The 27,745-nt window shown below is 44.0% G+C and overlaps 3 protein-coding genes across 5 annotated transcripts; 2 read left to right on the top strand and 1 right to left on the bottom strand.

The window, feature by feature from the left end:
- Positions 1–172: 172 nt before the first annotated feature.
- Positions 173–22,950, bottom strand: frmpd1b (FERM and PDZ domain containing 1b). Of its 3 annotated transcripts, none has more exons than XM_056439288.1 (18): positions 22,828–22,950; positions 22,505–22,564; positions 16,936–17,119; positions 14,636–14,746; positions 13,579–13,751; positions 12,253–12,355; positions 11,744–11,789; positions 11,344–11,448; positions 11,160–11,255; positions 9,694–9,819; positions 9,485–9,604; positions 8,424–8,557; positions 7,471–7,597; positions 7,136–7,228; positions 6,690–6,872; positions 6,161–6,362; positions 4,993–5,952; positions 173–4,757 (listed from the first exon to the last, which is right to left on the bottom strand). In XM_056439288.1, the coding sequence occupies exons 4-18, from the start codon at positions 14,740–14,742 to the stop codon at positions 2,179–2,181; spliced, it is 5,154 nt and encodes a 1,717-aa protein (XP_056295263.1). In that variant the 5' UTR covers positions 14,743–14,746; positions 16,936–17,119; positions 22,505–22,564; positions 22,828–22,950; the 3' UTR covers positions 173–2,178. The 3 variants fall into 3 exon arrangements, with proteins under 3 accessions (XP_056295263.1, XP_056295265.1, XP_056295264.1); XM_056439290.1 differs by having other exon boundaries at positions 6,215–6,362; positions 22,828–22,949; XM_056439289.1 differs by lacking the exon at positions 22,505–22,564.
- Positions 22,951–23,038: 88 nt separating this feature from the next.
- On the top strand, positions 23,039–24,476 carry tomm5 (translocase of outer mitochondrial membrane 5 homolog (yeast)). Its single transcript, XM_056439291.1, has 3 exons — positions 23,039–23,129; positions 23,562–23,766; positions 23,984–24,476. The coding sequence occupies exons 2-3, from the start codon at positions 23,646–23,648 to the stop codon at positions 24,016–24,018; spliced, it is 156 nt and encodes a 51-aa protein (XP_056295266.1). The 5' UTR covers positions 23,039–23,129; positions 23,562–23,645; the 3' UTR covers positions 24,019–24,476.
- A 533-nt stretch (positions 24,477–25,009) lies between these two features.
- Positions 25,010–27,670, top strand: LOC130209337 (zinc finger and BTB domain-containing protein 5-like). The gene has a single exon (XM_056438900.1). The coding sequence runs from the start codon at positions 25,391–25,393 to the stop codon at positions 27,368–27,370; it is 1,980 nt and encodes a 659-aa protein (XP_056294875.1). The 5' UTR covers positions 25,010–25,390; the 3' UTR covers positions 27,371–27,670.
- Positions 27,671–27,745: the final 75 nt, after the last annotated feature.

Raw genomic sequence — 27,745 nt, 5'->3', positions numbered from 1 at the left:
TTTATTTTATGTGCTGTTGTTCATTACTCCGCCTTGGGTTCAATGCCAGAAAGGTACATTTAAAGTCTTCTGACCAGATTTTTAGACTCCATACTTAGGTCGTATACATTAATCTATTTCATATGTTGATAACTGGCATATAGACAAAACCCAAACACCAAGACGTCCAACATTAAGGTCAATGTGTAATTTATTACCAAACAATACATTTCTTGGTACATCGACTTCATTGTACGTAAAAGTGACTGCCCATGTAGAAACACAATGTCCTCTTACTGAAAAATGAAATGCAGTTGATACAGTTTTACTTTACAAAAACGAAACACGTCGGTGACACAGGTACGTGTCACCATTTGAGCCTGCTTGATGAACAACTCGAGATGCTCCTGAGACATACAGCATGCCTTGATGGACCCCGCTACCAGACCTCCATAGGGATTGGAAGCTCTGAAATCTCACATAAGAGACCTGCTTTCTTATTTTTTACAGCATAGCTATTTTGACGAAATTCTATGTCATCTAGTTGGAAGATTAAATATACTACCTACCTCCTCACCGGCTGTCTCTGAACACTTAAGCAGTCTTGATTTTGGCTCATCCCCTCAACATATTTGTTATCAGCAAGTAATTACCCTCTTGTTGTCATAGGTGGCTCAAGTACATCCTTCCAAAGCGGATGGCTCATCAAAGCAGTTGACATCATATGACAAACTAATTGAGCATTGTAACCCTTTTACTGACAATTCACAGACATCAGTATAGTCTATATTATATTGACAAATATTAATGCCTTGCAACTTTGCACAACGTTGCAATTCATAATGCAGTCAGTGTTTCCCGAAACACGACAAAAGCCAACATTCCAAACAAAGAAAGCAGCCATTATATTCAATCAAACATAATGCAGCTATTGTTGTTTTTAATGTTAGCACAAAAACAAGGATACAGGATGTGGGGCATGAGGAGTTTATGTTTGCATAGCCATAAACTAAGGTCGAGACAGAATAGGACACAATGATATGAATGTATATCTACAGTTCTGACGACAGCACACAGCAGCAGTCAGTCCACCTGTCAGTCAGTATGATATTAATAATGTGGTGGGCCCAAAGAGAAAAACCACGGTGGGGAACAGTTGTGGCTCAGTGTTTCAATACTTTGGATCTTTGCTACTTGTGGACATCGTTTAACAGTCACCCCTGTGCCTAGTCAAAACATTTTTTTCAACTACATAAATAAGGTCCTGTTTTGCTTCCTGGGCCTCATCCACGCATTCACAGAAAATATATATGTAATGTACTTTGGATGAAAACTAGATTAATGTTCTATTACTGCATACAGTACGTATGCGTTTGTGGGTAATAGGAGTATTTCTAAGAGGCATTCACTTAAGAGTCAGTCAGGATTAGGGAAAGGGTAGAAAAACACTTTACACAAGGGTATGTGTCTCATAAAAAGGTGCAATCTGTAACAGTCGAAAGTGCTCTCCCTGCTTTGTCATGGTATAAGTTTGTTCCCCATTTTTATGTGACTGTAATTTTGAAAAACTAAATCCTTAAAAAGGTGCACATATAAAACAAATCAGTTAATAACTGTATTTTGTAAGTGTGATACAGTATATTTTCTGTATCTTGTCAGTAAAACGTACTGTTATACCAAACTTGAAAAATGACAATTTACAGATTACACCTTGTGGAGTTGAACATTTTTAAAGCAGCTATAGATAACATAATACTGTCTCAAAGAGAAGGAAAAATAAAAAATTCCAGTGACATCCATAGTTTTTTTCCCACCAGAGACCTGCACATCAAAGACAATGGTGCAAATATTGTAAAAATAAATACATAAATACATACATGGGTAATCGATCCGTACATACATACACATATCGTATCATAAAATAAGAGAATTATAAGAGAATTATAAAATTCATATGTACAAATGCATAGTTCATATGCGTCCACCAAGAGGCCAAGCCATGAAGTTTCTCTCTTCATTTAGGGTTTTGTTTGGTGTATTTTTTTGCCATGTTAATAAATGTAATGTGGCTTAACATTTGTGTGCAGTGGTGTGCATGGCACTACAAGAACACAGGGGGTGCACACCAGATGGCTGTGTGCTGTTTCCTCTTGTCTCGCCTCTAGAGTCAGTGGGTTATTAGTGGGTAAAGTTCACAGGTCAAAAGTTGACAGGTATGTGGACAGACGTGTCTGCGGTGTCTGGTGTGCGTGTCCGAAAGAGCTGTGTGAGTGCGAAAACGGACGAGATGAGCACAGTGCAACGCTTGGCCAGAAGCCTGACTCCTTCACTCTGACCCTGTCCAGACCCAGTGAGGCCCACACTTTTACCCCCAACCCCGGCACCAGTTCCAGCTGTCTCAACAGCCCCAACAAACTCTTGATAGAGACCCACTATCTCCTTCAGCTTGTCCATGGCCTCCTGGCTGTCATCGTCCTCATCCCCGTGGACCAGACTTGCCTTCTGGCAGATTTCACAACCAGGGCATGGATTTGTTCGCAGGCAGGCAGCAGACAAGTGAACCAGGGCACTGAAGCTGTTCGATAAAGAGCGTAGGGCTTCATCAGGAGCCCAGCCTACACGTGTGGCCCGCTGACACCCAGATGCTAATCGTCGAGCCTCTGCCTGGAGAAGACTTCTTTCGGCCTCTGTCATGGCGGCCATGCTTGTCCCAGTACAATTTGGGTCCGGTACTGGGATAGTATTGCCTACAGTTCCATTGTGATTTAGGTCAGGCCCCACTTTTATACCTGTAATATCCTGCTTTGTGTCTTGAGATGATTTCTGTTGAGTCTGCTCAAGTGATCCTCTTTCTAAGACCAGCAAAAGTTGGTCTATATCTTGACGTAGGGAGGCAAAACCTCCCTTAAGCCCACCAATATTCTTGTTGCTAAGTGTACGAAGAGGACCACCAAATGAGTTTGTGGGGGAAACCGGGCGTGAAACTACAGGACTGAGTTCAGAGGATGCAGTGGAGAAAGTGGAGAGTGGACGGGGATTGTCCCTCAGCAGTGACAGAATATTGGGCTTTGGAGAAGGTGTAGGAGAAGAGACAGCTGCAGGTCGGGCAGGTTTGGGGCGTGTGCGACGTGAGAACTCATAAATGGTGAGCTCCTCATTAAAGCTTATGCCATCCTCAGTGTCTCCACTGAAACAGTTGGCGTAAACGGTGCGGCAGCCACATGCCTCCCGATGCTCTTGTGGAGGCGCAGTGTCCGAGATTGAGGAGGTTAGTGAGTCATCCCCGATTTGCATGCTGGACACACCTCCCAACCCCACTGCTGAATGGGTCCGTGACTGAGGCTGCTCGGAGGAAACACTCCCACTGTGTGCACTATTGTCTTTAAAAGTTAGATTAGTGTGGGAGCTGTTTGTCCCATAGGCCTTTTTTATGTGTGAGGTCACTTCCTGGGCCTCCTTGATGGTGGCTATGACAACCTCAGCTCCATCCTCTAAAATGTTCTTTTTCCCTCCTGATTTTGAGTTCACGGTCTCTTTTTCCTTAACAGGGGTTTTGTTAAATTCTGATAGACCGCTGGCTACAGACAAGCCAGAGCCAAATCCAGATGTGTCTCCATTGATGGAGCTAGTGGAGGGATAGTCCAGAGTTCCCAAAATCTCCTGAGAACGGGTCATGTACCAAGGCAGAGACTGGATCTTCCCTCTCAGAGCAGAAGCTGGCAGTCTACCTCCCAGGCTGGAGGAGCTGGTCCTCAGTTCTGATCCTGATCCAGATTTTGCAGGCTCTCTGCTTTCAAGGCCCCCAACACCTTTGGAGTTGGTTGAAGTGAGGGAGGTGGTAAGGGTGAGAGGAGGATCTGCATTTTTGGGCGACAGGCTTTCATGACTCTGAGAGACCCTCCTGGATCCGGACTGGACGGTGCCATTGCGGCTGCTCCAAGGATGGATTCCATTTGGCGTAGTGACGCTATCTTTGAATATCCCTTTGCTTGGATCTGTTGGGGAGACAGGAGAGCTAGCAGGAAGTGATAAGGGGTGGAAATTGGTGGGAGAAGTGGGTTTGGGTGCTACTGGAGGGGGAATGGCTAACTTTGTACCTGAATTAGAGCGAGGGAGAGGGAGTAAGTTTGGTGGTTTTCTTGTGGGTAGAGCACTTCCATTGCTTTTTTCCTCAATCCTAGGAGTTTCCTGTTCATCAAGAATGTATGCTTTGTCATTGGAAACAACATGTGATCCATTATCATGCATCAAATCTGTATTCTTTGTTGGGCTGTTTTCTTGCTTCTTTGTCTTTTCCTCAGTTCGTCGGGTTGTCATGGGTAGTGGTTGCTTGCTGCACCGCACTGCTCTGATCAGGGGTGATGAGAGAGGCAGTCCACCTGCCCCTGATGTGACAGACTTGAACTCCATGGTGTCCGGCTCCATTTCCAGAAGTTCAGAGGAAAGTCGTCCAGAGGCATCCCCATTGCAGTGGGCATATGATCTTCCATGCTTGGGGGATTTAGGGGGAATGATCTTAGGTTTGGGAGGCAGTTGGGGCTTAGGTGCCAATAGCGGTTTGACCTTAACTTGAGGTTTCTGAGATGGCTCTGGTAAACTGGCCTGTTGGTTGGTAAGTTTATTTGTAGGGCCTTTAAGCGTCTCCACTTCTCTTTTGATTTTAGAGCAATTAGCTTTATTGGCAAGGGGGGAGGATGGTTCTTTCCCCAGGACAGCTGAAGGACCAATCCAGCCTCCACTTAACCGATTAGCATTCCGTCGGTCAGCCAGCTCAGCGTCTGTGAGAGAGAAACAAATCAAAAGAGAAAAAACGGAAAGGAAAGGAATCAGTGGATTTACACAAATCTTCCCCTCACTTCTTTTAATGGCATTAGTGTCTCAGTATTGTCACACGTTGCCATCACATAGAAAAAACACACATATCCCCAATAGACGAGTACCTTTACATAAACGTGGTACGAATACATTATCTTATTTATCTGCAAAGTCGTAACACATGTGCTGTAAACAAACCTGATAAATCTGGAACTGGAGGAGTAAATCTCTCCTGTGCATCAAAAAACTCATCTTCAGACTCTGAGGCAGTCTCTTTGACCAAGAGAGCTGGTTTGGGATTTGGTGACGGTGTTAGAAATAGACCCTCTTCGTCCTTGGAGAGGCGCTGCTCAGCCTGTCCTTCTTTATCCACAGGTATTGAACTAGTCCTCACTGGGACTTTTGGAGGGACCTTTTTCTTTCTTTTAATGGGTGATCTTTGAAAGGGTATGCTGTCAATCATTCTCAAATCTCTTGAACTGGGTATCTTAGAAATGCGTCTGAGTCCTGCCACTCCTTGCTCTTCATCCTCATTATCATCATCACTAGTAGCCTCAGGAGGGCTAGGGAGTAAATCATCCTTGGAGAGATCAGAAAAGCAAAGGCACGAGTTGTCATTGCCACGGTAATTGAGGTTGGTGGGTCGCAAGGGCCCTTGGTGGCGTTTGGGCTCCAGGAGGTAGGGTTGGTGAACATCCAAGCCTGGTCGATCCTCGCTTGTGCATGTTCCACGGAGCGCATCCAGACGCGATGGGGCTTTGGCTGCGGCACTGCTCTCCTCCAGGGCAGCACTCAAGGAGCCACTGGACAAGCTGGAGAAGCTGCTGGTGACCCGTGAGTCAGTGTGGTACCAGTTACTCTCCAGGTTCATTTCTTCATCCATAATACTAAATGTACGTAGACCAATTCCTGTTGCTCCTTCTTCCTCTTCACCCTCATTTTCTATTCCTTCTGTTGTCACTATTATCTTCACTTCCTGTTTGTCTTTGTGCTCCTCTTTCTCTTTCCTTTCCTCCTCTCTCCTCTTCTCTTCCTCCTCTCTCCTCCTTTCTTCCCAGTCCTGGCTTGCTGGGTCTGGGCGTTTGTAATTCTGAGAATCCATTGGGTCATCCTCATCTGATGAGTCATCTGAGTCACTACAGCAGCGAGACACATAACCTTATAACCCCAGAAAAATATAGAAACAAAAGGATAATAAATTAGTAGAGCACGATATAATTTAGAAAAACAACAATATTGAGTGACTGGCTTTTCTAACAGTACCCTTACTGACTTGTGAAATACATCAGTATGTGATGTAAAAAATATCTATCAAATGGCCAAAGCCAAAAAGTTATTATTTTTATGTGAAACAGTTTTTGCTCACTTGATAGGGATTCATAGCACACGCCCTCTATTACGCCGAACTTCCCACACACACCTTCTTCAGCAGGAATTCGGTGCACCCTCACTTTTGGGCGCCCCAGACGGAAGACATTGACACTGGGATCTATAAGGAGTTTGCAGTAGCCTCCAAGCAGACACCCTAAGTCTTTGGCTGCCGGAGAGTCCATCAGTAAGGCAAATGGCTGCAAGGGGGAGGGCAATGCAGAAGATAAGGTTAAGTGATTAAAGCCAAAGGGTAAGGATAAAGAAGAAAAGGCAATGGAGGGGTACAAAGAGGGAGAGAGAGTCACCTTTGAGTCCAGTGAATGAGCTTTATATGGCCACCACACATGCCCTTAGGCTGTATACTGTTTGTGTATTGGAGGAGAATGCTTGACCTATATTTACTCAAGCATGAGCTTTGGTGTGAATATGGTGTGGCGAGTGAATACTAATTTTCATCAAATCTGTGTCAGAATATGGGGCCCACGTATGAATAATAGAGTTGAGTATGCCAATGTCTTTCTTACCTTCATGTCGTGCAGTGAGATGCGCAGTACGCTGACTTTGTCCGACTCAGAGAGCAGCTCCACTCGGCTGATGCTGCTGAACTCAACCAGGGTAGAGATCATATTGAGCTTGTGGTTGATGACCTGACTCATCCCATATTTGGCTCCCACCATCAGACTGACCAACACCTCCCTATCCTGAAGCTGAGTGTGAATAAGAGCGACTAGAGTTACATAATGAAACCAAATAAGCAGAAAAGAGGAGGTAGAATAATGCTGAAAACGGGAGGAGCGCAAATGTGTTTTGATATAAAAGACAACATCTATGCTCATGCTCAGACGGATTTGCGAGCCTTTTGAATATTGACCTGTAATAAAGATGCAAGACTGAATTCTAATCAAGTTATTACATAGTTCAATCCTTCACAAACAGACCCACCAGGTGATATCCGGCTGCTCAGTCTTACCATCATCGTGGCTGCGTAGGAGCGTCCCCCATAGGAAATGAGTTCTCCGAGCTGAGTGAGGTAGGCCAACCGAGCCTGACTTGCAGAAATGACCTAAAACAGAGCAATAGACAAAGAAGAAGAGAGAGGAATAACAGTGAGGCATGTCATAGAATAATAGAAAACCAGAGGGATGTTATGTTTGACTCACTGACCAAAACAATTTTCCACAGTGAAATACGTATTTCCACAGAACCACCACTTTAAACCTTAGGAAGAATACTGTAAGTGTCAACTAAAAAGTACCCTGATGCCACTACTATACTGTCACTATCTATCCATCAGTCTGCATCTACCTTCTGGCGCGGCTCCAGCAGGGACTGGATCTTTTTGAGGTGGTAGCTGATGGCTTTCCTCAGGTCCTTTTCCCTCATGTTGCTTAACAGTGTGGGAGAGATGAAGCTGTCCATGCCAAACTCCCTCCTGCCATCATCACACAGACACACACACACACACACACAGGAATGAAAATCACACCCAAAATGAAGAACTCTGTATCCTCAACGTCTCCGAAAATTGTAACTGAAAATTAACTACAGTACCCCACATGCACAAATCACTTGATTAGGTTTCTTAGTAAATATTGGTACTTTGCATTTGAATGGGGAAGGAGGCTGTAACTAAGACAAAGTAAAGCAAATGTAGACTTGGAGGACAGGTAAGAAACATGACCTAGGACCTAGCTAATGATAGCCTTAAAGAAAACACTGGATTAAAACAAAAGACAGGTTTTCCTAAAAATTAAAAAAGCACATTGAGATTTGTGGAGTTTTGAGCAGTAGAAATATCTGCAGCTGCCACTAGGTGTTACTAACTAGCCATATTTTAACCAAACTGTAACCGTGACTGCATCATCAGTTTAATTTGAGATGGAAAAAGGCTGCGTCTGCGGAACACAGAGTATTTATGGCTGCGATGACGTATATAATCATATTCATCTATGAGTCAGCGAGGTGGTGTTTTGGGAAATAGATCTGCACTTGCTTGTGCATTTATAGCTTTCATGTGTGAAAGAGAGACCGAAAAAGACAGAAAGAAGTTGAAAACCCCCAAAAGACACGCTGGAAAAAGGGACACAGATTAGGCATTTAGAGTGTTCCCTTATCCCACACATTAGAATGAATGCAGTAACAGAACAAGCTCTAAGCCTTAGATAAAGAAATCTATAATGAAGACTGCCAGATTCAGAACCGTACTGTCCCTCTGGTGCGACTCTAAAAAGACATGCACACACACACATATGACTCACGTAATACTCTTGATGGAGGCTCTGGTCTGTCCACAGCTATCTAGCCTCTCGTGCATGTGCAGGGCAGCCAGGCGGAGCGCAGTGTTACACTTCATCTCTACTGCAAAACGCTCCAGCAGCACGTCCCCAACACTCTGGGAACACAAATGCACCTGTACATTACAGTAACCATACCAACTGAAAATCATCTTATTTTTATATCGACTTGTTTATTATTCCAGCATGAACTTCAAATCAGACTTTGATAAATTATATAGCTTGTGAGCATTTTTTAAGTGAATTAACACTGGGACACCAAAGTGTGTCTCATACAGCAAAGAAAAATGCAGCATGAGGCAAATACTCCTCTAGAACAATAAATCAACATGACATAAGTAAGTAAGTAATGGCTTGGAGGCTTTTCATCCAGAATTAAATTATAGTCTCAAAGTTGAGCTATATAACTACACATACCTGACTGTATACGGGAGTTCTTTGGAACTCAACACATTTTCAAGACCACAGTAATAGACTGTGTTTCTGTCCTTCTGTCCACATTACATCTATTGCACCTGTCCATCCTGGAGAGGGATCCTCCTCTGTTGTTCTCCTGAAGGTTTCTTCCCTTTTTTTCCCCTGAAGGGTTATTTGGGAGTTTTTCCTGGTCCGATGTGAGGTTTTGGGGCAGGGATGTCTATGTGTACAGATTGTAAAGCACTCCGAGACAAATTTGTAATTTGTGAAATTGGGCTATACAAATAAACTGAATTGAATTGAATTGAATTATATTGTTAAACATCAAACATTTTCTCAACTTTGACTCCAGGCTCTATTTTTCTAATGTTTTACATTCAGTTCAGAGCACACTCGAGCAAGTGTCAATATCAGATATACAGCTTAATTTGGTGGGTACAGAAACTGTTTTTTTAGTTTTTCTTATTGAACATTTAGACAGATTTCCACATGTAAAAAAGGAGAAATGGACCTTCTGAATGATGTTGAACAACAGAAAGTCTCTAGCATGGACTAAAAAAGGAAACAGAGAGAATATCGTGCTTAAGAAGAGAATGAGCTTTTCTAACCTGTAGAAATAGGTACTCAAAGGTAGAGGAGTCATCCTGCAGTAGGTCCATGGGGTCTCTCGGGACGAAACACACCCTGAACAGACATCTGTAGTCATGGGAGTCTTTTTTCTGCACCACCTGGTAAGGACGATAAAATAGAGGTAAATTAAAAAGCCATCCACAGCGACTGCATGATTGTGTGTGAATTTGTGAATCCATTGATTCACCTTCTGTATGAACTCGTCTTCGTGCAGCAGCAGCAGTTTGGTGATGCTGTACTGTTGCTCTAGCACCAGAGCAAAGTACTCAATGGCCCGGAGGGACAGTTTATCCTTCAGAGTCAGCACAATGTCCTGCAATGGTGAAAAACCAACAGTTCAGACCCACTTACACAAACATGCTTCATCCCTGTCTGACGGTTCAATCTGATCCCCCTCTCAATTTCTCTTTGGCTGGAAATAGAAACTGAAATACAAAACCTGTTAATTCATAATAATTATGTGCAACCAATATGTACCTATACTTGGGGTGAGCTACTGACCCAATTATCAACCTTTTCTCTCATTGTGAAGCCCAACTGGACTTAGAGATGATATCTCAAGCTACTCACAAAATCCAGCTCTCGAGTGTTGTTTTGAATCACAGCACGCTCTTCTCTTCTTTAAATGATTCATAACTTCCTTCTCTAGATATATATATACAATACCTTATTACCTAATACAATATATATATATATATATATATATATAGTATTATTTCACCATGAAGAACAGCTACAACAGCCACGGCCTATCCATACACCCTTGGGGCAATCACAGCATAACTCTGGGTGGGCCTAATTAAGAAATACACCCACTTGTTTCCAAGAAGACACTCACAACTAGATCCACTGTTTGGTATTATAATGTTGATGAGAAACAGAAGGGGCCTGATTAACTTTCTTTTGAGGACACTAATGTAGGCAGCACATAACACAGTTGAACTATCTTTATATAGTCTTTAAATCTTTATTTTGTGTCTAATTGTTTCTTATTGCTAAAGTTACAGTATGACAGGTACATTTGGCTAATTTAGCTTGGTATATAATGAATATATATATATATTCAGTTTCAGTTTTTCAATTCAGTTTATTTGTATAGCCCAATTTCACAAATTACAAATTTGTCTCGGAGTGCTTTACAATCTGTACACATAGACATCCCTGCCCCAAAACCTCACATCGGACCAGGAAAAACTCCCAAATAACCCTTCAGGGGGAAAAAAAGGGAAGAAACCTGCAGGAGAGCAACAGAGGAGGATCCCTCTCCAGGATGGACAGATGCAATAGATGTAATGTGTACAGAAGGACAGATTTAGAGTTAAAATACATTCAATGAATATGACAGAGAGTATGAATAGTTCATAGTAGGCATATTCCATATAATGGAGGTTGCTGCTCATTGGCTTCCACAGGGCGTACTGGTATTGACAAAGATGTCAGCCGTCCGAGAATGATGCTGTTCCCAGTAACGATATGCATCGTCCAATTACCTATCTGCCATTCAACTTTCATCAAAGGTGATCCAGTAGTGTAGCAGTCATATGGCCATTTAAAGGGTCTTTCATTTTAAGTATACACATAACAATCTGAGAATAAGTTGGGGAAATTGCCTCTCTTCTTACATTCAATAACTAAAACCTGTTTAATACACACCTTGACGGTGGTGCTGTTGTCAAACTTGAAGGCCTTTGTCTGTCCATTCTCTAAATAGACTTTTAGGACATTGGGCAGGAAGAGAAGAGAGTTTCCCTGATGGAGAGAAGTGAGAGATGTCATTGTGGTTCGACAGGAATCAATTTCAAACTAGGGAAGACAAAATGGGAAAAGGGAGAATGACCTGAGTGTGCCCGTTGACCACCACCTCCTCTGCAAAGCGCACTTTAACTGGATTATTCCTCAGACGAGCTCTCTTCTCTGCCGACATGATGGATGACTTGGGATTCTGCAACACAAAGACACGGCAGTGCCATCATGTGAGGATGAGACGCACACTTGCCAAGCTCCAACAAGTGCAATGACACATTTTAGACACAGAGCCATAATTAAACGGTCGACACGCACATATTTACACTTGCACATCACAATCTAAAAGCAATGTGAAGGCAGTTAATCCTGTCAGAAGACATGGGTTTACAGTCACATGCTTGTGTTTTACAGTAATGAAGGATGGTGTTATGACTCTTTGTGAAAGTGTCTTTGAGTTGATGGGAGGGCATTGACGTCTTCTCTGTACTTACTGTCATGTGCCGCAGGATAGTCACAGTGATACAATCCTCCAAGTCCCTGGGTAGAGAGACAAAACACACGCACCCACACACACACACACACAGACACAGACACAGAAACATGTGCAAAAAACACAAACACACACATGGTCACACACACTCACATGCACACGAAAGAGATCATTATCTTTCTTTCCAGCTGTCAACTAAGCACTATCTCCTCTGACCTTTGCCCTTAACTTGTTAAGCCTTTCTATTAAACCCCCACACACACACACACACCCTCACACAAAAAATCCTCCACTCACACTCTCAGAAATGCACTCCAGTAAGCAACTATGACCGAGCATTTAGTCATTGGATGGACCAGACACACTAGTAGTATGACACTAATCACAGAGACAGAACGGACTTCTCACTGTCCAAAAATGCTACAATTATAGATCGATAGATAGATAGATAGATACATTGATTGATTGATAGATTGATTGACAGATTGATTGATCAACAGTTATTCTTACCGTAAGAGGTTCTCCACCTGCTCATCGCTCAGGTCCTCCACCCCTATGTCATTAATCTGCAGCACCTGGTCCCCTGGGTACAGTATCCCATCTGCAGGACTCCCTACACATAGGCACACACACACACACACACACACACACACAATTAAAAGAGTGAGCGCTTGCATAAAATAAAAACCAAGCTGCACAAATGGGTTTGCATTTTCAGTTTGAAGAAGAGGAGATATACACACATTCACACAATCACACACAACGACACACATGGTTACTCTACATGGCTGACTCATCAGTGTTCAGCTGATCTCTCCAGGATGTGACGGGTTACAGTTATTCTGGGTCTCATCCAGCTCGGCTCCGCTCTGCTTTCTCTAGTTATTTATACTCATTTGTCTTCAGGCAAAAGAGCATGGCTAAGGCACAGCCGTTTTAGTCTTTACTCGAACACACACCCACACACACACACACACACACACTCAAACATACGAAGTGTATGTATGTGTAAAAAAGCCCTGTCTGTACCTGATTTGTTTACCCACTGACGGCACACACTGCTTTGTGGGCTTACACACACACACACACACACACACACACACACACACACACAAACAGAGGGAACACTTGCACACATTCCCTCTCTCTTGCCAAACAAGCACCCCCACCTCCCACCCCACCCTATTGAGCTTTCATGGTAGCTCTGCCAATATCCTGATCTGTGTGGTTTTCAAGTCCCCTCCCTTCCTCTTTCTCTTTCTCTCCTTCCTCATTTACCACTTTCTTCTCACATTCACCTCCTCACATGGCTTTTCCTCGCTGACTCCTCTCACATCCAAAGGTGTCATCTCCCTCCCTACTGGTCTCCCTGATAGCACCTTCTCTGTCTATTAAATCTTGTTTTCTGTTATCACTTGGCAGCAGATAGCTATTACAGAGCTGGTGGCAGGGTAGGACAATTTATCATCTATCTTACTGGATAGACATAAAAGTAATGGATCAATATATCTCTCTCTCTCCCTCTCTCTCTCTCTTTCTCTCACCTATCAAAGTTACTTGAATGGAAAGTGATTTAATTTACAAATGATGAACAGGTTGTTCTGTTGTTTCTAGGGATTTTCTGGCACTGTGCCCTGCGGTTGGAATTCCAGGGGAGAGTCAATCAATGGCCAGTGTGTGTGTGTGTGTGTGTGTGTGTGTGTGTGTGTGTTGGTTCACTGTAGCATAAAGCAGGTGGCCATTTGGAGAGGGAGCAGGAAAACAAAATGCAGTCCTCCTCGAGACGAACATGCCACAGTTCAAACACACACCGTCACCAGCTCGCTGCCCATGTACCTGCAGCGATGTCCCTGACCAGCAGGGGTGCATTGGTGGTGAGAATGAAGCCATGTCCAGTGCTGCTGTCCAGGACCGGGTCCCTGGTGATCTGCAGCGTCAGCTTGGCCTGGAAGTTCTGATTGGACAGACTGTTGGAGCGCTGCGACCTCCCGTCGCCGAGCAACCGCTCTCTGAGGAGGTCAAACAGGGTAACAGGTTAACTTTCTGGAGACTGTAACATTGGTCATCAAGAGATACATTCAGGCTGGTCAAGGGGGAGAACACATGGCTGCCGGACACAGTATCTGTATATGTTTAAACCAGTGACACCTTTTCCTTCAGCCTGCTGTCCGGACCAGCTGGTGACATGGGGAGACTTTCCCAAGAATAACGTCCAGGGGGTTAACTGGGCTTCCCCATTGGCTGAGACGAGAAAGGCTTCATGGACAACAAGGGAATAGAGGGCTCTTGAACGCATATTTGTGGTCAACTGTGGGGTGTGTTTGTGTGTCAGGTTTTGAATATGTACTCAACTATGTGTTATGCGTATGTGTGCGTGGGTGTGGGGAGATGATATGTGTGAGCGTTCATGAAAGGTTAAGAAATCTAATTTTTTACTTTTTATTCTTATTTTAGGGCTATTATTATTTTCTCTTTTTAGAGAAATAAATTCTCAGCTATAAAACACACCATCTGTACAGCTACTTTCTTTTGAATCTTGAATTATATATACCACACCTCCCACACCTCCCACAGAAATTGGCAGCAGAGCGAGAAGTGAATGGAGCCGTTCTGTACGCTCTCCAAACTCCATTGTTTGTTCTTTATATCAGTTATTGTTGTTATTGCTGCAGTGGTTTGTGTGGGGTTGGCATTTTCTGCTACGACCGGCTGTGTGCTGCCAACATTTTCTACTGCATACTCAGTTGTTTTTCCATTCAAACCTACTCTATTGTGTCAAGTTAAAGCAACCTCACAGGGGGTACTGTTAATTCCAACTTTTTACTTTTAAAAACATTTCCTGAACTTTGGATTGTCGTTTATCCTTAACCTCTGAACTTTGTTCATTCTGTACCTGCTGAGCGACTCTCGGGTACGTCGTATTATTGTTCCCACCACCTGCTGCACCCGACAGGTTCTCCGAGCTGGAGACCTGCTCCGACATCGCTCCTTCTCCTCCATTTATCTCAAGAGACAAAAAGAGAAAAGCATATAAACTGTGTACATAATCCCAACAAGCTGAACACAGAGAGAAAAAGAGACGTGCAGACAAGATGAAGGGATTTGGAGACAGAAGATAAGCGAGGAACTGTTTTGAGTTCAGCTCTGTCTTGTGTAGCTATGCATTCAGCACCAGCATTGGGCTTCAGCTAAATTAGCATTTTGTCTGCTCTGTTTTTATATTCAGAGCATGTCGCCGGCCTTGAATACGATGAATAATCAGATATGTGAACAGAGCAAGAGAGGCTGAATGAGAAAAAGAGAGGGGAGTGGTGGGAGTGTAGTCAGCATGAACAACAACACGTCACACACAAACGTTTGATTTAATGACCTGATTCTCAACAACTGCACCATCACACAATAACCGGATCCACAAAGAGTTCCACGTAAATACGCTCAATCTGCAGGTTCACTACAAATCTGCAGCTGTGCGCTTTCTTCTCTGCCTGCCCTTTAACCAGGAGGGTTATCGGGACATAATGAAGAATGGAGGGCTCAGTCGAACCCCGGGGAGGCAACGCTGGTCAGCATTGAATCCTTCACAAACCGTTCGGTTCCTCTCAACTGTGTTTTGTTTCTGTCAGCCAATCAATGTGCCGGCTCTGATCATTCTTTTACAGGTTTTATTGAAAATATGCTCTACGAGGGGTGATGCATTATTCATGTTCCTGTTTCTAGTTTTTTTGTGTAACAGTAACAAATATTTTGAGGGCACGGATGTGTCATAGAATCAGATTTCAAGGTGTTTTTGATTATTTGTAGCTGTTTAGTTTGTTTTTGGCATCATGGTGATAAGACATTGCTTTACCGTTGTCTTGTGATATACTTCATGTTTGTGTTGGACTGTTTCACCCCATGAAGCAGGGAAAAGCAAGGGAAACGTTGGCAGGGATGTGAAAGAGCAGCAGCCCAGAGCTGATCAATAGAGCTAATGATGATGAATGTGACCCTGAAACCTACTGATCACACCTTGGTCTCAGCCAACCACTGCAGACAGCTTAGTTTGATCAACTCTCTGACATAATGCAGGTAACTTTTTGCAAGCCAAGACTTTTGTGAAGATCTGAAAGAAGCGCAGCAACGTTCTGGCCATCTGCCACACGTGTATGAGGTATTTTAAGACAAGCCTTTGTGGTGTGAGAAGGTAGGTAAAGCCATTACATCACACATACCTTATTGGTCACACGTACATTAATGGTCTGACTTAACCGGAAGATAATACACCTGCATTGCAATCAATAGAGAACTGCAAGCAGTTTAGGTCATATTCATGTGATCGAAAACAAAATTAATTTATCTTTACTTTTCTTCAAACAGTCAGCATCTCTAACAGATTTCAGCCGGTCTCTGCCAGCGATGACTAGCCTGCCTCTGTATTACTAAAGCATGCAGTGTAGGTGTTTCCTTGAAGAGGATTAGAGGCCCTCGTTCTGCACGGGCCCACACTGGTCAGGTTTTCACTTTAGCACCTCCCGCTGATCTGGATTGAGGCAGATTGACGTGGATGAGCGAGGCTCGGTAGCTGACAGCTGCACACAACGCTTGATCACTGAGAGAAGCATCATATAGATCACGAATGATATTCGGACTGCTAATCGAGACTTCTATGCGTTGTGTTGAATGTACAGCATGCTTGCTGGTGTATTGCTGTGCATGTGTGTGCTGTAGTGCTGCAGTCAGTGCTGAGTCAGGTGACCGTTTTTGCTGTCATTCTCCTTCTTTCTCTCTTCTGTCTTTTATATTCTCCCCTCTCTCTCTTTCTCTCACCCTCCCTGTCCTTGCCGAGTCAGGTAGTCATCTCCGATGACAGTCTCTCTGGGCAGCAGCATCCAGCCATTTCTTGTATCCATGCACATCCTTAGCACTTGGTATCAGGGTTTACGATCCTCACTCTGACAATAACAGCCCACCAATGTAACATTAATAAAGCAGATAGTGTATATTAGTGTATATGGTTCAACCTTTGAAATGCACAACTAAACATTGAAATACGAAACAAAAATAAGGTAGGCCTACTTCACATTAGTTACATGTGGTAAACCTCATAGGCCCATAGTCTGTCTTCAGGAAACTTGCCTTTTTAAGAGCTCCAATCCTGTCCACATATCTTAAGAAAGAAGCACATTTTAACTGAAGACTGTGAGTGTGACTCACCGTGATGTGGCTTGTCTCTTCAGGACTCCAGAACACAAATACCCTCTCGCCCTCTGAGACATCAGCTCTGCTGCCCTACCAGGATTGGCTGAAAAGAGGTGGAGGGGGGTCTTTGTGATCATCAGGGCCAATCCCAATTTGGTGCGGCCACCTGTTCAGAGCAGAGCAAGACCATCGGGGAGACCTGTCGAAACCCATAAACAAGATGCAAAACCACATGACAAGTTAATTTTTATAATTGGAGCTTGAAGCAAGAAGTTACCATGTCTGATTAAGTCAGCTCAGCCATATATCTACCTTGATTCTTTAACCCTTTTACGAGTCACAGAACTATATTCCACTTGTTTATGTTTTCAGAGAGAACACGCAAGTATGTCAAGCAAAGCAGATGTGAGTCCAAACCAGCTATGTGGTTGTGGTTTTCCAAGAGGCTCCTCCTCTGATCCCCAAGGCTCTCTCTGTCTCTCTCTCTCTCTCTCTCTCTCTCTCTCTCTCTCCCTCTCTCGCTCGCTCTCTCTACTCCTCCGCAGCCTCAAAAGCACATGGCAATGTCGAGATGAGACACTCCATCTACGTTTGGTTGTCTAAATTAAAATGTCATACCGCCCAGTTCAGTTAACAGTTCTTACTGGGTGCACTCTAAAAGCAAAGAGGACAGCTTGTGAATCCTGATGTGGTAGAAATAGAAAACATGCAGGCAGAGGCAAATTTTGGCTTCGGATAAGATAGGACACGCATTCATTCATATGAACACCAGGGTAGATATAACCAAAACCTTAGCCAGCCTCTGGTTTGGGGAGAAAAACACACTTGGGAAAATCTTTGTTGTGAAAAAGCCTGGCTGTTGATTCAGAAGAGAGACCGAGTAAACATTCTTAATCTTGTCTAAGGAAACCACATCATTGTGTACTTAAATGTTGACCTGCGAAGTAAACTCTCACTCCCTGGGGCTTTCATCTACAAGAGGGAGCAAAAATCAAGGAATTGATAGTCTCGTCTTTGCAGCTCTTCCATCAGGCCCTGTGTCCCACACACAGAGATCTTTCACACAACACATGTGTACCAGTAAAAGCCAGCAGAAGACCAAGACCCACACAGACTGCAGCGCACATGAATAATGCATGTAGCTAATGCAGCTAGCCTCCGACCGCCTTCTTCTACCTCTTTGCCAACACAGGCAACGAGAAGAGCGGAGCACAGAAGAAGAGAGACTCACAGGAAAGACGTATGGCTTTTGCAGAGGTCTGGGGCGTGGGTGGGGGTGGGGGGGGCTTTGAGGGGCTGAGAAAAGGGGAAGGGATACAGAAAAGAGAATTGGTCTAGGCATAGAAAAAAGAGAAAGGACAGGATATTGCAAGAGGGAGTGAAGGGAGAGCATTTTAAAGAGGCTGATGAGGCAAAGAACCAGGAGAGTAAAGAGCTGCAGGATAAGAAAAGAAATAAGAAAAGTATCTTCAGTGAGACGTTAAGGAGTCTGTGGAAACAAATCTGACCAATGCAGCATTTCTACACCAGCCGAAGTCAAACAAATCTGTGTGCCTGTGAGCTGGCGATGAGGTTTCTCCTAATCTGGTTCAGAATCAATAGTAATCCTGAATCCTGTCCTCCGCTGTCCTTAAATCCCTGAGCTGCCCACACACACAGCTTCATCTGCAGGCCTTTCACTCGTTCACTCTTTCACTCTTTCTCCCGCCTCTCCCTCTTTCACCTTGTCACCCCTCCACCAATCCGTACTGTACATGGAGAATAAATGTACAACGTGCTGTTAGTTAATGAAGGCTGTCTGTATCTCTTTGTGTCTTTGTCTCATTTCTCTGAGACAATGTCCGACCTTCTCTGCTCCTTTGCCCACACAACGCCTCTCTGTCTCGGCCGGCCAGTCGGTTCCTCAGTCCTGTCGCCTGGTATGAGCACACATGCCGTTCATACACCGACTCCCATCGCTCCTCAGGGGTTAGGACTAAGGAGGTGGCAATGAGCTGGCAACTTCTGTGCAGCCAGCTGGATAGAAAACAGCCCAATTAGCGCTGCTGGGCTCGGCCACAGCAGGTCTACCAACCTGGACACGGCCTGGTGAGGTTGCATCGGGACACAGCGTGGGAGGGAAAAGGCTCAGATACAGCTGCTGTTGCACTAAATGACACAATCTGGGCTAATGGATATGACAATCTGACTGACAGGATGAATGTATCAAGAACCAACTTAAATTATTGTCAATCAGGTCTCAGCATTAATACACTATGTCTCACTCAAGCACACACCTCGTGGATGCACTTACACACATATAGACAACTCACAGGGCGTATTATGATAAGTGAGTGGATTGTTGCCGACAATAAATACTATATAAGATTCATGTTCGCTTTGCAAAAGACAGCAAACAAAATAAATACAGATAATATGCTGCAATTTTAATTCAGGGGTTGATTATTGTGGGAAGTTTAGATTAAGGTCAATGAATAGTTATTTTAACAGGTATATTATGATTCCACTCAAAGGTGTGAGGGTTACAAGAGCCAATTCAAATACATCTACACTCATCAGAGACTATATGCTGCAAATATTACAGTTATTGTGCAACTTCATGTTCAAAAGCAGCTTCTACAACAATCAATACATTTAAATGTAGGATAGGAAGCCAATAAAGTATGTTTTAAACAAATTAAACAATCAGTGTTGATCATTAGGCTTATCCTTAACGTCTAAATAACCAGGCTCCTGAGGTACTGAGCTGATGTGGGGACTCAGGGTGCATAGAGAATTGTAAAATGTCCTTTCATTTAAATTAGGATCAATATGAGAGGACCAATATGTGGAACTCCTTATTCACAAAACTCAAAATACATCATGACTGAAATTATTTAAAACTCAAGTTAGTCTGAAAATTCAGTAAATAGCGTTTATCATCTTTTTCGAAAAATATGTTTGACAAATACAACAAAATACATCTCAGGTAAAGACACACATCAGACGGCATAGTGCCCCTCAACAACATCACCATTCGAAAAAAAATACAACAGATGGTAAGTGACACAAAAAAAATTCTCAAAGATGTGTTTAACAGAGCCCTCCTGGAAGGTGTGGAGGAGCTTTGGGAACAGGTGCATCCATTCTGATGGGAACAACTCATGTTCACCAGAGAGAGGATGTGTTATTACACTTGTCCTCACCATTTGCTCCTGACATGCATGCCCCCTCACAGTAAAAGTATAATAACTTTATTGATAACCAGTCTTTTCCTACTGTGCCCCCAGAAATGGTGGCACAGACAGCTATAACACAACTAGACCTCAACTGTTGTTTGTGTTTGTATAAAGCACCAAGTAAGGACGTTGTTATTTTAGATAACTAAAATAACACATTCAAATAAAATCATCATGCACTGAAGTTCACCAAAGAAACAAGAGGGGAAACCAATATTACAGTCAACTGCCAAACATCAGCTTGGTGGCTTGTTTAAGTCTGCTGCTTGTTGTGTGTTGCTGGTAATTATTTGTCCATAATCACATCTCCCTTTACTTCATTCAGCCTGTCAGATCATCCCATTAGCATTATGAAGACAGGGCTCTCTGTGTGCCGCTCATTTCATTTCCCCTTTCATCTGCGACCTGGCGAGGCTTGAGTTCCCCAGTGCACTATTAAATAATGGGACTTTTGAAGATTAATAGTGTGCTGCATTGTGTTCCAGATGTCTATCGATGGTTCTGATGGTTCCGGAGAGAGACAGACAGACAGCGAAACAGAAAGAGAGAGGACGATCTTTGGGTGTTCAAAGATGATAGATGTTGCAAGTCTGAAAAACTGTCTGCTTCTGTTCTTCTTCTGTTGCTGTCTGAGACAATTTCCTCCAGAAAATTCACAATGAAGAGCTTATCTTTAAATAAAAGTAATATGAGGGCAGCCAGTGAGCCAGCAGCTACAATAGGAATATGGCATTGGAATACTACTTACGTACAGCCACAGTACAACTTCATATTTCATATCACAAAACAGAATGAAGGGGCATAAACTTGGTAACGCTGATTATTTACTGAAAGGCTTTATGATTGTTTTAGTTTGTCATACTCTGAATGTTTCAAGACATGTTATTAAATAGAGTTGGCCTACATTATGGCACCACTGTCAGTAAAGTGTGCCATCACCATGGAGCCGTCCATCAATGAGGTCATGTCTCATTTCCCCTCCGTAGGAGTAATACTGGAACAGTTTGAAGGAAAAATACACGTCTTCAGAATATTCATCTGTACTATGGATCAATCGATCAACCCATCCATTAACATATCCATCCATGTATCCACTACAATTAACATACACCAATGTAACCACTGACCCATGAAATAAGTGAATCCCTTTCCTGAGAAACACCTTTATTGATTGATCAACAGCTTCCAGTGGCCAGTGGCTGAACAATATGAATCCCATTTCTGAACAGCTCCCATTATTGACTCATCTAATGATCAGTTGGTCCATGGATCGTGCTGGAGTAGCAAACACCAGCCCAGCTGCACAGTGTGCCCTAAAGACATGAAACCAAGACCAAAGAGGAAGAGAGGGGGAGAGGATGGCTGGCTGGCTTCAATATAAGTGGGACAGTGGAGCAGTCAGTGGGGCAGATCGAGCCTAATGCAGCTCGGCATCAAGGCCTCCCTGATGTGCAAGTTATGCCCGTCGAGTTTCTCCTCGGGCAGACTGACCTCGGAGTAGCAACTCCCATCACATGTTGTAGCATACAGCACAGAGTCATAGCCCAGTGCCTGCAGCAGTGGCAGAGCACAGTCAAACACTCAGTGACCCCGAGAGAGAAAGGAAAACACCAAAAACACTGATCACCCACAGCTCGGCTGCTCATCAGGGACAACATGGAATTCATTATTTAATTGTGCATCTGTGTGTGTGTGTGTGTGTGTGTGTGTGTGTGTGTGTGTGTGTGTGTGTGTGTGTGTGTGTGTGTGTGTGTGTGTGTGTGTGTGTGTGTGTGTGTGTGAGTGTGTGTTTAGCTGCATAAGATGCTGTTAAAAAACGATGTCTCTATGCACGGTATAACACGTGTTTAAAGGGAACCGTAACCAGCGGTCATATTGAATCCTGTCATGCATTAAATGAAGGCCCCAGAACAGCAAAACGCATTGTTCCGGTCTAGTTGTGTTGCGCGTGTCATACCTGGCACGCCAAGGAAAAGCGCAGGAAAAAGGCTGCTGGCCAACGGATATATGAGCAGAGAAAGAAGGAGAGGCGACTGTCCCAGGGTGGCTACACATCGCCTACGCCCATTCACAATGTGCGTGTTTTACTACCCGGAGTCTGACAGCCGCTGATCGTTAGGATCTAGTCCGTTCATTCCCAATCGGTAGCCAGTGACGGTGATTTCACTGCGCATCTCCACTATCACTGCATAAGACGTGTGTTTATGAATATGTTGAATCAATGCCATTCAGTGAGGTACAATGTTAACTGTAATTCCGTATAGTATCCTAGCGATGTATACTCCCAATCTGGTTGTGGAATGAACTATTAGACTATGTATGCTATTAAATGCGTTATGGATGCCCTTTAAACAATCGATATTTACCTTTGCACTGACCAAACACTAACTGATCAGGGGCTCAGCCATGCCGGTCAAACCAGGGGGCTAAACAAAGAAAAGAAAAAAGGTCAGTCTTTTGTTACCTTTATCATTGTAATCGGCTTTAGATCTATCCACCGCCACCCTCAAAAAGGGGCATGGGTGTAGCCTGCAGGCGTTGTGAAAACGGCCATCAGTTAAATTATTCATTTCGATGAAATACAAATCAGTTTAAATGGCAGGAATGGATGCAAGGTGCAGGCGCCTCCGTGGACAGCCGGGCGCTTCTTCATCAGAGAATAACACCGGGAAATACCGAGAACACTCACCTCGTGTGTCTGAAGAGGAGACAGACAGACTCCGAGCACGTTATCCTCCAAAAAGAGCAGCGATGCGAACAATGTTGAAGGTAACGGTGTTAGAGCCTCAAAAATATCCGCGGCGTCCTCCCGGGCCGGATGATGATGTGGGGGGGCTTGGCTAAATGCTGGATGCTGTCATTTTACTGGGACTGCTCTCTGCCTAATCCTCGGCTCTGAGCTCAGAAATAACCCACCCCCTCCCTCTGTTCTTCTCTCTCATCCGTCCTCCTCCGCTGTCTGCCCGGAGGACCCCCACCCTCCTCTGCAAGGTCAGTTTCAACGAGTTACAGAGTAATTCAAATAAAAATATGGGGGATTAAATACAGTTGGAATGAAAATACAATTTAAATAAATGAATAATAAAATAAAAATACAGTTGGAATTAATTCAGTTCACCAACATATTTGTATCACATTGATTTAATAAATGATTCCAAAACCAAACCAAATCAGTTCTTGAATACCCACCAGGAAAAGTGGAAAGATGCCCCAGAGTGTAATTTAAGTGGATATGATTATCGTGTTACACATTGATAATAGTGTTACACATTCAAGGGATACAGCAAGAAATAATATGGAAACTGAACAAAATTAAATGATTTAATTCTACGGGGCTACATTTATGTGTTTGCTTTTTTTAAATGTCCCTCAATGGGTGCCGTTGATCCTCGTAACTTCCGTTGGTACGTACTTCCGGTGTAGATCATTTCGTCCATGCTCCTGAGACGGTGAATTGTTCAACCCGAAAGGCAGAGCGAAGAACAAGACCCGGTTTAACCTGCGATAATGTTCAAACTGGAAGGACTCGGGCCTAAAATGGACCCAGAGGAGATGAAGAAGAAAATGCGACAAGATGTCGTCTCATCTATACGAAACTTTCTTATTTACGTTGCCCTTCTCCGAGCCAGTGAGTACAGTAGGATGACATTGACATTTAGCCAAATAATAGGAATTGTGTTTGGTCACCTCGTGCATTTGATAATCAATGTATGCACCAGAGGAAACACGAGCATACCAACATATAGGTCGTGTGCACTATCTCACAACAACACTCCTTAATCCCAGAGAACATTAATGCATCATTAAAATAATGATCTCAAAATCTGTGTGTTGTGTGTTTACAGCCCCATATGTTTTAAAGAAGCTGGACAGCATATGAGTGGAGCACCGGGTCTCTTCCACTGAGAGTTTACGGCATCAGAGACAGATCGGCTCATCAGCAGCAGACAACTGGACCCATGACAGCTACTTGTGTTGGAGACCACCAGAGTCTGTCCATCACTGCACCCGAGGAATCACCTTCGTTCCCATTTCTCCTCATTTATTCCGTGTTGTGACCTTTAGTGAGCCTTTGTTGTTAAACATATTGTCATTATTGTTAAATGCAAAGTGTGAGTATGTTTGTCGCCACATTAAAAGGAACCTATGTTTATTTTGTTGGTTTGTTTTTACATGGCAGATCTGCTATGTCCTGAACATATTGTACATACACTGTAAAACTGCATTACAAATGTAGACTCTAGGGTCAACAATTTCATGAATGAGTTTTAAATGTTAATGTAATCATGAAATCAAGGAAAAATAAAAACACAGACCAAGAAAAGGTTGGCAAATGTTTCACTGTCTTCTTATATGTACAACAATTTTCTGATGGCTGTATGTTGTGACTTTAGGATTGCTCTTTTAAATGGGTTTTATTAACCTGTCATGCTTCTTGACAATATTGTGCTCAAATTCACAGGTTTTAGTATTCGTGTCTTCAATGTACATTTCTCAGTATTATTAGGGTGTAGCTTCTCCAGGCCATTTACTCCAGCTATGCTGATGGTAGGGTTCTCCACCAAGCTTCTAAATCTTTGTATTTACAATATCAGTTCAGAATGGGGATGTTTTAATGAGTATAAGCACACTTTACAATTTAAATTTGTACAAATATTCAATTAAATCTGAAATGCAGTTTGAAGGAACTATTACTTATTTAATTAGCTGGTTTTGACAATATTACAAAAGGTGTACCAAATTTAAATTCAGATTGCACTTCAACAAGATCGCCACCAGGGGGCGGTGTGGCTTAATTCTGAAGCTGAATGAGACCACAGACGATGGATGCGTCGGGCTAAAGCGGCTGAGAGTGTGGTCGCGCTCTAAAACGGTAACATGAAAAATAACCATACGTAGGTACCCTTTCGTATATTATATTGGAGTTGGCAGGAGAAGAACTGCTGTGCAGATATCCGGCTGTTTTTGCTCGGAGACGAAGCTTGAGACCGCGCCGCATCCTTCCGTGTTATTGTTGGACCGGGCCCGCCCATACTCCAGAGCATCGTCGGAAACCCCGCTCCCACAGACAATACATTACAAGGAGGTAGGCTCCTGAGAAAAATGAGATACATTTTCAGCACATGAAAGAGAATGGGAAGACGCGTTTGTTCAGCGCTGCTCCTGAAAATGACCTTTGTTGTGTAACCGTGGCACGGATCCTACGAAATTGCACCAGTGATATTAAATAACAACGCACTCCACCGCCTATTATGGACTTTCCAGGTCATTTCCAGCACATTTTCAACCAGCTCAACCACCAGCGCCTCCATGCTCAGCTGTGTGACTGTGTGGTCGTGGTTGGAGGCCAGAGTTTCCAGGCTCACCGCTCCATCCTGGCTGCATGCAGCTCCCACTTTAGGGCTCTTCTGAGCTCCAATGACAGTGGGGATGAGGTTGGTAGAGCAGGAAATGGGGGCCCCAGTGTGATGGAGTTAGATCCAGAGGTGGTGACCCCAGAGGCCTTCTCCACCTTGCTAGACATGATCTACACCTCCACCCTCTCTCCAGGGGCCTCCAATGTTATGGATGTACTGTTGGCGGCATCGCACCTGCATCTCAACACTGTGGTCAAGGCCTGCAAGCTCCACCTGTCCAGGAAAAACTTTCCTGCATCGCCCCCGAAAGGCTGGAAGTCAGTGCAACAGCAGCAGCAGCAGCTTTCGACCTCCGCCTTGCTGCTACAGGCCACGTCGGTCATGGAGGAGTCCATCAATGAGGACGTGGGAGTGGAGGTTAGTCAGTCTGGAGGGGTTGAAGATCAGGGGGTGATTGGGGAGCAGAGTGCTGCGCTATTTTTGAGGCACAAAAGGAAGTCTCATGAGGACGAGCTCGGTTGCAGAAAGAGGTCCTGCAGGCTGGCGGAGGGAAATTATAAAGAGTGTTCACCGACTGTAACTAGAAGCACCGTCAGTGCGGAGTTGGCTGGACAGGAGCTGCTGTCGCCGGACTGCCTGAAGACGACCGACGGACTCTGGGAGGACCGAGGCGAGAAGGAGGAGGTGGAGGAGAAATATGAAGCAACTAAGGGAGAGTCAGAGGAGATCCAGCTGCCTAGCCAATCGGACTGCAGCACAGGAGGTGTTGGTGCATGGAAGAAGGGTGGAGATACAGAGGGAGACACTGTGGTCAAAGTAAAGGTGGGAGAAGAAGGAGAGGATGAGAGAGAGGAGCCAGAGATGGTGATGATTGAGGTGAAAAGGGAAAATCTGAGCTCCTACTCTCCAGGTCTAGCAAACCATTCTCCTCTATCTCCACCGCAAGACTTCACAGACAACTTTGAAGCCCAACTAAATGAGGAGAAAATGGCCACCCTCTGCCCAATCAAGTGCAATGTTATCTCTTTACAATCTCAGCTGTGTGCAGATCCTGGACATTCGGCTGAGGGGCCAGTGGACGGTGAAGGCCTCGATAGCCTGTCAGAACTGGCCTTTTCCTGTTTCCTCAATCCTAGCAGTGAAAGTGTAATGGGAGCTCTGGAGGGAGAAGACAGCCTCGCTAGCCTCACTGCTGCTGCTACAGCTGCTGCTATTGCCAGTGATGCTCCTGCAGCTGCTGGAGATACTGATGAACTCTATCAAAGCTCAGAAGAAGTCTCTTCTGCGAAGTCTTTTGATTCCTCACTAGTTTTCCCAATAACCCCTGTCCCCTTGCAGCAGCTTCTCTCAACCCAGGGCCCTGGTTTCAGTGACACACTCATCCTCCAGCCCTCGCAGAACTCCTTAGCAGGGTTCCTGAGTGGCATCGGACCAGGCCTCGGTCTGGAAACCTCCCTCATCCAACCCTCAAGGGCTGGGAAAAGCCCCAGGGCAACAACATTCCGTCGCATTGCCCCTAAAGTGCAGCCTGGATCAGAAGCCGGCACAGATTGCTCCTCCGCATCGGACGCTGCTGAACGTCCGCCTCTAACCAGAGCTTCAGAGGAGGTGTTGTCCAAGTGCAGGAAGGCAGCGGCTGAAGACCATGTGCTGTTGGTGGAAGGAGACAAGAAGTACGCCTGCAAAATCTGCTGCAAGACCTTCATGAACTTGACTGACTGTAAGAAACACATTCGCGTCCACACAGGGGAGAAGCCCTACCCCTGCCCAAAGTGTGGCAAGCGCTTCAGCCAGTCCTCTCATCTGTACAAGCACTCCAAAAACACCTGCCTGAACTGGAAAGATGATCAACCTTTCGCAGATTCCTTGTTGTGACCGTTACCGTATAGACACATTCGTTGAGTCGCACAACTCAACACAATTCTTTGAAAAAATGTACTGTGTAAACTAGATTATGCATTCCCCGACACACTTCCCCTGATTAATTTGGGATTATATAATCACATGAATTTAAAGTCAATTTGCGAATGCGATTGTTTTTTTAGATGATAAACCATGTTGTTTTTAGAAAATGTTCCATAAAATAGAATGAATACAAATTTTGTCAAACTGATAATGAACTGAAATTATCCTCCATGACTGGTGCTAAGAGTGACATTGAGTGTTAAAATAATAAATTCATGTTATTTATTTTGTATTGATCCTCAATCTATTTTGAGCGTGATATATGTCCACACACACACACCACTT

This window comes from Pseudoliparis swirei, chromosome 19, assembly GCF_029220125.1.
Source record: "Pseudoliparis swirei isolate HS2019 ecotype Mariana Trench chromosome 19, NWPU_hadal_v1, whole genome shotgun sequence".
Taxonomy (NCBI): domain Eukaryota; kingdom Metazoa; phylum Chordata; class Actinopteri; order Perciformes; family Liparidae; genus Pseudoliparis; species Pseudoliparis swirei.
The sequence above is the reverse complement of the archived record's forward strand: the minus strand, read 5'-3'. Positions and strand labels throughout refer to the sequence as shown.